Source organism: Squalius cephalus (genome assembly GCF_949319135.1).
Source record: "Squalius cephalus genome assembly, chromosome: 10".
NCBI lineage: Eukaryota > Metazoa > Chordata > Actinopteri > Cypriniformes > Leuciscidae > Squalius > Squalius cephalus.
The window spans coordinates 26683779-26694662 of NC_137131.1; the positions used below are offsets into that span (position 1 = coordinate 26683779).

Sequence of the window (10884 nt, forward strand, 5' to 3'; positions counted from 1 at the left end):
CATATCTTAGCCTTTCAAAATAAAAGATGAAATAGGAATTAGATCAGATGGAACATGTTGTTCATGTTGTTTTGGGAAGAGGGCATCAGATAGAAGGGGAAGAAAGAGAAAAAGACAGGATGGGTGGAGGGATAGAGAGGAGGAATGAAAGCTAAATGCTCTGTCAGCAGACTGCTTCAAGAAATGCATTAGTTCACACCTCATTCTGTCACTGCTGGAAAAAAGCTGTCGGCAATAAATCTATGTGTGTGTGTATGAACCGGAGAGAGTTTAATGAATTGTAGTATGTGCTTTACCATATACATTTCTAATTCTTTGAAAACTCTATTTAAAGACTTTTTGTGAGCATTGGTAAAGTTGGAGGTATCTGAACTCGTGTCAAGGCTGACACTATATTCAAATAGGTTGTGGGTGAGCCTGGGTTAAGTGCAATGTCCAAAAATGGAATAAAGCCTATGACACTTTCCACTGATAAGGTACAATTTGGTGTCCCATTATTTTTTTAAAAGGTCCACAAATCCCATGTTTTTGTCTTGAGATCTATTAACTAGCATGTCTGTATTTTGATCTGTCCCACATCAGAGCACTTGACCATCTTGACTCTATACTATAATTGAAATCATATACAATGTGTTTAATTACTATTCAATTATTTGTTGTACAAATCTCTTTTTGTGTATTTTTCATTAGAAAGAAAGTAATGTTTAACTGATTTAATAGAATGTAACATCATTTGGGAAGAAGTAAATCTTTAACAATGATTTTCTTAATTTTTACACAATTGTAGCATTGGCTGCTTTTGTCAAGGTCAAACATTCAATTATGTTATTATTAAAAAATTATGCAAGCCAATTCTCATATGTACATATATGGTGTTTTACTGAACAGTTGTTAAAAACAGAAGAAAAAAAAGTTTAATCTATCTATCTTTTTTTTTCTTTTAGCCCAAACAGAAAGATCTCCAGCACTGCATTTGGAAGGTAGGTCACTCCATATCACTCTGCTCAGTGTTTGTTTGTGTAGTCTATGCTGCTGTTAATCATTATTGTGTTTCCATCTCCCTCACTGCTATGACTGTGTTATGTGAATTTGTGGAAGTCATATCATCAATATTAATCTGGCAGGCTAAATATTTAATCATGAGGTGAAGAAAATTTGGGAAAGGAAGATGAAAATATGAACATGTAAATTCGAATCATTTTGTTTAATGATTTTAGTGAAATTGTAGACTCCAAAGTTAAGTAAACTGAAGATTTCACAATAGAGGAAATAAAAAAACAGAGCTGTGGAGCATTGCATTTATATGTGCTCCAGACCAGTATCTGCAAAGATTTTTGGTATAATGTACCCCAACAACCCCTCAGTAAAGTCACACCAAACATCTCAAAGACTTTCAAAGAATTTAAGGTCTGGACTCAGAGGTGCCAATTCATGCGTGAAAACAATTCTTCATGCTCCCTCCCAACCATTCTTTCACAATTTGAACCTGATGAATCTTGGTTTTGTCATCCTGGATTATTGGCCATGATGTGTCTTCCTACATGGTTGTTTAAGAAATAAAAAGCTACACACTCCATCATTTAGGGTTAGAAGAACTGTTCCCTAACATATAACATACTAGAAACATAATAATCACTGCAATAACTATCCTTAAGTATTTGCCTATTTAAATCCAAACAGTGATTTTTATATATATATATATATATATATATATATATATATATATATATATATATATATATATATATATATATATATATATATATATATATATATATATATATTAGGGCTGTCAAAAGATTAATCGCGATTAATCGCATCCAAAATAAAAGTTTGTTTTTAATAATATATGTGTGTGTACTGTGTATAATTAAATTTGTATATATAAATACACACACATGCATGTATATATTTAAGAAAAATGTGTTATTTATATATAAAAAAATATATATTTATATATAATATAAACTATATAAATATATATACAGTATATGTATGCAAATATTTCTTAAATATATACATGCATGTGTGTGTATTTATATATACAAAATAATTATACACAGTACACACACATATATTATGTAAACACAAACTTTTATTTTGGATGCGATTAATCGCGATTAATCTTTTGACAGCCCTAATATATATATATATATATATATATATATATATGTGTTTAATTGTAAGAACCTGATCAAATGTTGTGTGGGAGTGTAAACGCTGGGTGGCAAAAATTGTGTGGCTGAATGGCAGTTTTTCTTGTCCCTTTGGCAACCAGTCTGAGTGTGAATGTGTATTTGTGTACACACAAGTTAACGTCTCTCAGAGCCTAATGTAAGTGGGACAAGAGAATAGTCTTCATGCCTGCGCATGCGCATGTGTCTTTTAGACGAGTACTTTTTGGTTCTGTGTGGGTGGGTGGACTGGATCGGGCACTGCTCCAGCACTCATAATGCCTCTGCTGGTCAGTGCCTTCTCTCGCTTGTAACTGCAGTGCTCCTAAAGATGCACAGGGATTGAATGTAGATTCATAGAATGGATGGGTGCAGTGATGCAGTATGGGTAGCGTAGTTTGCAAGTAATTGATGCTGCAGTGTAGTCCAATCCATCCATAGAACTGAGCAGAGAGGTAAGTGGGACGTTCCTCTTGCAAAATTTAGCTGTCAGCATGGGATCTGAATGCTGAGGGTACACAAAATGAACTGATGTTTTGTGTGATAAATCAAAATATAATTGCCTTATGTCTTATTGCGATGCATGATAGTATTCTATGATTAAATTGTTCCTGTTTTTGTGTGTATGCATGTGGGTCCAACAGGCAGCTGCTCCACAACAGTAACCTCAGCAGTAGTCACGGCAGCACAGAGGATTTGTTCAATGACAGCATTGACTCCTGTGAACTAGACATTACTGAGAAGGTAAAATCCCCTCACAGCACACTCATCTACTTCCCAATCATAGTCCTGTGAAAACCGCATCACCAATGCAGACTATCTTTGGAGTGTCTTTTTAAACACACGCTTAGTACTGATCTCTACTCAGGAAATCACATACGTATATGTGTAAGCTTCTTAATGCAGGGGGTCAAATGGGTCTAGATGATGCTGATACTTAAATTGGATTTTGTCTGTATCTGGGTGTTTCTTCAACTTTGTGCACTTTTATGTCCCATGGATTGATTTAATTAACACATTTCAGACTTTTCTTTTTGTTGCCAAAACATTGTTTTTTTTCTTCTGCTTTTCAATTGCGTTTATGTGCATAAATGTTTAGTGTTTTATATAAATGTATTTTATTTGTGAAGTAATCAATTTAAACTATTTGTAAATAAATGTTTTATTTTAAAGTATGCACACATTACCATTCACTGAACACTGTTCCTACGCAACGCTAGTTTTAACAGTGAAAAAATGCCTGGTAAAATGTAAGTATATAAACGTTTAATATTTGACAACTGTTTTGAATTGAAAATATGCTATCATTTTCATGATTCATGCTAACTGAATATGACGGTGCAAGAAACGTTTTGCGTTTTCGACTTTCATAATAAGAATGAAGCCCGACCTTCTTTAATAATTTTGGCGATGCATAATGGAGCGCTACAGAGCAGCATCAAGAATATCAAATACATTGCAGTGAAATATCTCTTATTTGCATCTACAGTTTATTGGCTATAATGATAAGATCGCAAAACAGATCTTCAGCGAAGCGACTCTTTTAAACGCCTGTGATTGGCCGTTTCGTTCAACAGACGTCTGCGATTGGCTACAATGCTCAATACTGCAAAAGCACGTTGCAAGTACCTTTGATACAAAGGGAGAAAATCTAAATATAAACCTGTAAAATGCACTTGTCAGCATTAGGTAAGCGCGGACGCTGTAATCATATTCAAAATTATTTTTGAGATTATTTTTTAAGATCTATAAAAAAGACAAGGTAACAAAACATTCTGGGCTTTACTAAAAATCAGAGCCGTTGGAAAACGTCTATGGCTCTGCTAAAAACATACAAAAGCCCACCCCTAGCGCCGCCCATGATCATTTTCACCACAGAATGCTATTAAATGCAATATATAACATGCAAGTACATCATTCAAGGTACAAGGCAAGTAAAGTTGTTGTGGAAATCGTGGATTATGATGACACACACAGACGCACAGAGAGAGAGAGAGAAAGAGAGAGTTCAGAGTAGAGTTTATTTTCTAAATGTCTACAGGGCCAAATGTGCTCATAGTTGAAAAACACCTGTTTCTTATATTTATTTAAAACCGGATCAATACAGGTTTATACACGCAAACACTTTTAAAACCTTTAACATGTAGCCTACTGTTGTTGCAAAACTTTTTTCATGGTCGTGCTGATGGTCATTCAGACAAGACTGGTACAGAAGCAGCCACTAATAGTGAGATTTACATTCATTGTTGTTTCTTACACAGGTGAGTTACTTGGACAAGAAAGTGACAGAGCTGGAAAATGAGATTCTGATGAACGGGGATGTGAAGTCCAAGCTGAAACAGGAAAACATACAGTTGGTCCACAGGTGAATTGCTACTCAAGGTCCACCCACCCACACATTGTTCATTTCATTGGAACTATTTTATATGCATATGTATTTGCATACTTGTCTCTTTAAAGAGCAGATTCTTTCCTCTAGCAAAGTGTTCTATGAAAATAGTCTTAGCAAAAGTTTTGCATTTGCTAAATGCCAAAAGGTCAAAACGTGCCTCAGCAGGTCTGTTAAAGATTCATGTTAATGATGAGGACTGTTTTTTCAACAGGATTCACGAGTTGGAGGAGCAGCTAAAAGACCAGGAGACCAGAGAGGAAAACATAATGGAGGAGGAGCTCAGGAGACACAGAGAGGCCTACAGTCGACTGGAGAAAGACAAGAACACACAGATAGAGCTGCTTACAAATCGGTGAGAGACAAAATAACAATGCAGCACAATGTGAATTGTAAAAAAAAAATTCTTAAGAATTTCGAGTCTTGTTGGATAAATTTTTTTTTCCGATAAAAATATACAAATATTTTTAAAACAAGCTCAATTTAGATAAATCAAACTAAAAACTTAGTGAGATTTAAGTTTGGAATAATTAAGTCTCTTATGCCCACCAAGGGCATATTTATTTGATTTAAAAATACAGTAAAAAAAAAAAAAAAAAAAAACACTAATATTGTGAAATATTATTACAATTTAAAATAACTGTTTTCTATTTTAATACATTTGTAAAAAAAAAAATATAAATTCCTGTGATGGCAAATCCGAGTTTTCAGCATCATTGCTCCAGTGTTCAGTCACATGATCCTTCAGAAATTATTCTAATAGGCTGATTTGTTGCTTGGTTATCAACTATTATTGGTACTCAATTAATAATGCTAAAAATAGTTTAGCATAAACTTTTAAAAATATTTTTGTAGAAATCGTGATCCATTTTTTTAAAATCTTATATACACCAAACTTTTTAATTGTAGTGTATCGAGATTTCCACAAAAATATTAAGCAGCACAACTGCCATCACAGGAATAAATTACACTTTAAAATATATAAAATATAAAATAGTTATTTTAAATGTTTTTTTTATGTATTTCATAATAAATGTGTAGAAATTATAATATTTAACAATATTACTGTTTTTACTTTTTGATTTGATCAAATAAATGCAGCCTTGGTGAGCATAAGAGACGTTTACAAAAACATAAGAAATTCTTAATAATTTCACATTTTTAATCAGTAGTGTGACTTAGAAAATAAGAACAATAAAACTATTTGTCTGTACTATAGGGTAACAAAAATAAATGCAATTCTGTTTTAAAAACACATTTTATAGAAATTTGCTTCTAAAGTAAATGTATAAAGAATACAGATTAATGCTAATCTTTTTTGTCATGCAGTAAATACAATAATGCTTAATTTTAAATATTTTTTTATACTGTAACTCATTTTGAGTTTACATATTTGCCTAGGCAGGTTTTACACTCCACTGTCCACCCGCTATTTCAGCTTTTTAAACTCTTTCCCCATCAGTTTCTTATTTATTTACTTTTTTAAAGTTGCCAGTCACCGCCAGCATTTTTAATCATTTTCACAAAATTTTCATGGTCCCCAGAATACTTTGTTGAATGAACATGTGAACATGCAATATATCAAAAGAAAGAACAGAGCCTCTGCTTTTAAACAAAATAAACCCATTTTATCTTAATGCATTCTTTTTTTATCAGCACTTGAATGTTTTGAAAGTTTCATTAAAAAAACAATTTGAGCAAAAAGCTGAGAAAAATGCGTTTTTGTCAAATACTACATCCAGATCGGATTCAGAACGATGATCAAAACATACAGTAGATGAAGTAGATCGAGTCCATCAACACCCCTAATGCTTGCACAGTCCTATAGCTCGTCCTGGGTGGAAATTTCATTCAGTAAAATTTGGCAGTTTTGATTTATATGCCGTTTAAAGTTGATGATCGCTTTATTGTACTTATGCATGTGCTTGCATATGATACTGCTTGTTTCTGCTTCTTTTTTACATGCCTTTTGATCAGGAGATTCAGTACTCTTTCAGGTGTCATAGCGCACCCTACGGTATAACAGTGACAACACGGAAAGCCGTAAATTTCCGTGAATGGCAAGGAAACGTTGTCACAAATGCTGGAAATTTCCATCAATGGCAGGGAGTTGAGTTGAATACTCTTCCTTGTAGGTTTTCCTGTATTGGTGTATATTCCAATAGTGCACTTATGAAGCAGTCTCAGATGGTCCTTTATAAGGGTGTTAGAGAGAAAAGCAACGCTGTTAAGCCACTGAAGGGACCATTACATTATATCTAGAAACCTGAGATCTTGATTCACAGAGCTATTGTGCAGTGGACACTTATAGCATTAGTAGTATGATGGAATGCTTCTTTTCTTTTTTCTACCGGCAGACTACATCATCTAGATGAGGAAAATGGAGAGATGGCAATGAATATGAACAGACTAAAATCCCAGACAGATAAACTGGATGAGGTGGGACAGTTTTACTATACATATTCTTGACCATTTTTATTTAGGTTGAAGGAAATGTAAATGAGGATGAATGAATGCTTGTAATGGTACTGCTTTATTTAAAGGTACACTATATTTTTATTTTTGTGTTCAAAATTAACAGAATTTAAATAATGATTTAATACATCATCAATCCTTCTAAAATGGTTTCGCAGAAAATTGCGTACATGCGTCACTTGCCCGTGTGTGTGTCGTCATATCCGTAAATAAAGAAAAGTTGCTCCGGCCACTTTGACGCATGTATGGTTAGATGTCACAACGAGCAAGAAGGTTGACAAATCTTAGCCTGGCAAGCCAGACCTACATCAAGATGTTAGGTCTGGCAACTCTCCATAGACACGGCTCAATCCGAGGGGCGGGATAAATGGCTGTCTTTCAAATTCCCTCTGCATGCAATAGGACATCGCTTCAACCAACCAGAGCGTTTTCCCAACAGCGGAGCTAACGTTAGTTAGTTGATAGATTCAACTTTTGAATCTGGCCGGCAAAACTACGAACACATCTTCCTTTTTTAAGAATGACTTAAGTGCCATTCTTTGCTCTTTTCTCAAAGAAAAACTTAACTCCAAGTCCTCCAGAGTCGCGGCCAAAGCCGATTCGAAAGACCGCTGTTCTCCAGCAGCAGCTCTTCTTTGTTTTCAAGTAGCAGGGAACCGTCGCAACTCTGTCGTCATCATGTTAAGCCCGCCCCGCCTACTCTATACACGATGTGATTGGCCTGACCCAATTTAGGTTTTTACAGCTCCGAAAGTCAACGGAGAGTTGCTAGACTACCCTGGCTGCAAAATAAATTTAGCTGCCGCTAGGGTGAGTCTAGATTTCTAGGCTATCTAAATCTCAAACCAGTTTTAAAAACGTAGAACAGAGGAGAGTCTGCTGGCAAAAAGAGAATGCGACAGAGCTCACAATAAAATGAGAATCAACATTGACTTGGCTTTTCGGAGATGGCGAGAACTGAGGAATTTAAAATATTGTAAAAAAACTACCCGGAGATGACATTTTTATTACTCAACAGGTGAGAAAGGTATTTTATTGAACGGATAAATTGCCATATGTAGCTCTAACAGAGTTCAATGTAAAGCATTATCTATTGTGAAGGGTCATTTCATTATGGGTTGTTGTAGCACTGTGCTGGAATTTATTTTCAAGGAAGTACCGTGTCTATTAATGGGTATAGCTACAGTAAAATAATTTCCACCTAAACTCATAAGCCTTGTAGTGAACGTTTTATGAGCAGTAGGATTTTTAGATATAAGTAGGAACCATTTTCATCCGCAGTCGCAAAGAGCTGAAGCACAACCGAAACAATGTATTTTCGTAAAATGCATGCAGTTTTTTTTTTTTTTTTTATCTGCTAGAGGACCAAAAGTTACATAGTGTACCTTTAAATGTTTAGAACAAAATTTGTTTCTAACACATGTTCTGGCTCGTAAAGCCATTTGGCAGTTCTTACAACATTCTTGAATGTTGGTTAGAATTTGATCAAAAAGGGTTTGCCAACTAAATGCCAACTTACTATTGTTAGGGGCAAACAGTTTAGGACCCAAGGACCAGTTGCAGTTTCTGATTGGCTATGAAATAGATAAACATAGTAATTTTCCACTCATATACAGATAGACTGAAGCATATCTCCGTCGATTATGCAGCTGACACTCGGACCCTGAAGTTAGGCACGTCATGACCTTCCAGTTCTCAGATTTGGGTTGCTGGGCGCCAACATGTCCAGAACAACAACTCAGTCAATCTCCAATAATGCCAGTGGTTCCTTAACCTGCAACTAAAAAGACTAGCGCACACACCGACACACTTCTTTTCCAAGGTTGGATTTGGCCACGCTACAACTATAAACAGGAGAGTCCTCTCAAAACATCAAGAAAATGCGTTCTTTCTCTCAAAGAGAGCTACACTTCAGTCTAACTGGAGAGATGGTCCCTTAAACTATAGACTTCATTGACCCCTGTGACCATAGTTGTCAGAGTACCCTAGAAAAACAGATGTACAGTATGTACTACTGACACATGTTGAAGACCTTTCTTAACAAAACATCTTTCCATATTTCATTTCTGGATGCCGGGCTGAATGAGCAAGCACTGTTACTGCATTCATATCAAATACAGACATTAGAGAATACATGAAAAGAACATTTCAGTAATCACACTGGTGACTTCTATAACAAAGTAAAATCTCATAAGCTTATAGAAGTCATTCAACTCGTGATATTTAGAAGGAAAAATATTGATAATACCTTGATTATAATCACTCATCACATATACATTGAAGCAGCAGTGGATTCCAATCCACCCCCTTCACTATTATATCAGATTTATTTTTAATTGTTTTGTTCAGAGAGCTCACAAAAAAATGACATAATGGGGATCTTAAATAAATGACAAGTAGCCTAATTGTCCAAATTGACTGTACACCTGCTTAAATGTCCTGTTTGTGTTTGTGAAGGAGAGGCAGCGGATGACAGATAAGCTGGAGGATACGAGCCTGCGGTTGAAGGATGAGATGGATCTGTACAAGAAGATGATGGACAAGCTACAACAGAATAGAAATGAGTTTAAGAAGGAAAAAGATACCATGCAGGAGGTAAGACCATATTCTAAAATATGCTTATTTTTTGACACTAGTTAAAACAGACATACTAAACAACCTATTAGTGACAGAAATGTCTTTATTATAATGATTTGAGAACTATGGCCATACCGTGCAATCATCTAGCATTTTTTAAGAATATTTTCATGTACAAATTGGCAACTTTTGATTTATAGAAAATCCCATAGAAACTTAGATTGAGATACTGGTGATTCTGCCCACTGGTCACTAAAGTAAATTTAATGTAAACACTGTAAAAATGGCAGTGATTTAAACAATCGTTTATTCAGAACGTTATACAGAAAGTTGACAAAAGCTCTTCCTAATCTTTTATGCCATGTAGTAGCTCAAATACACTCACCTAAAGGATTATTAGGAACACCTGTTCAATTTCTCATTAATGCAATTATCTAATCAACCAATCACATGGCAGTTGCTTCAATGCATTTAGGGGTGTGGTCCTGGTCAAGACAATCTCCTGAACTCCAAACTGAATGTCAGAATGGGAAAGAAAGGTGATTTAAGCAATTTTGAGCGTGGCATGGTTGTTGGTGCCAGACGGGCCGGTCTGAGTATTTCACAATCTGCTCAGTTACTGGGATTTTCACGCACAACCATTTCTAGGGTTTACAAAGAATGGTGTGAAAAGGGAAAAACATCCAGTATGAGGCAGTCCTGTGGGCGAAAATGCCTTGTTGATGCTAGAGGTCAGAGGAGAATGGGCCGACTGATTCAAGCTGATAGAAGAGCAACTTTGACTGAAATAACCACTCGTTACAACCGAGGTATGCAGCAAAGCATTTGTGAAGCCACAACACGCACAACCTTGAGGCGGATGGGCTACAACAGCAGAAGACCCCACCGGGTACCACTCATCTCCACTACAAATAGGAAAAAGAGGCTACAATTTGCACAAGCTCACCAAAATTGGACAGTTGAAGACTGGAAAAATGTTGCCTGGTCTGAGTCTTGATTTCTGTTGAGACATTCAGATGGTAGAGTCAGAATTTGGCGTAAACAGAATGAGAACATGGATCCATCATGCCTTGTTACCACTGTGCAGGCTGGTGGTGGTGGTGTAATGGTGTGGGGGATGTTTTCTTGGCACACTTTAGGCCCCTTAGTGCCAATTGGGCATCGTTTAAATGCCACGGCCTACCTGAGCATTGTTTCTGACCATGTCCATCCCTTTATGACCACCATGTACCCATCCTCTGATGGCTACTTCCAGCAGGATAATGCACC

General features: G+C 35.8%; 1 protein-coding gene across 5 annotated transcripts in view; it reads left to right on the forward strand.

The window, feature by feature from the left end:
• rab11fip4b (RAB11 family interacting protein 4 (class II) b) overlaps positions 1 to 10884 on the forward strand; it is a 42210-nt gene that overhangs the window by 23900 nt on the left and 7426 nt on the right. For all 5 annotated transcript variants that reach the window (XM_079882577.1, XM_079882578.1, XM_079882581.1 and 2 more), the window contains 6 exons: positions 945 to 980; positions 2819 to 2918; positions 4436 to 4539; positions 4778 to 4918; positions 6921 to 7002; positions 9496 to 9633. In XM_079882577.1, the coding sequence (XP_079738703.1) occupies positions 945 to 980; positions 2819 to 2918; positions 4436 to 4539; positions 4778 to 4918; positions 6921 to 7002; positions 9496 to 9633 (601 nt within the window). The remainder of the gene's footprint in view (positions 1 to 944; positions 981 to 2818; positions 2919 to 4435; positions 4540 to 4777; positions 4919 to 6920; positions 7003 to 9495; positions 9634 to 10884) is intronic.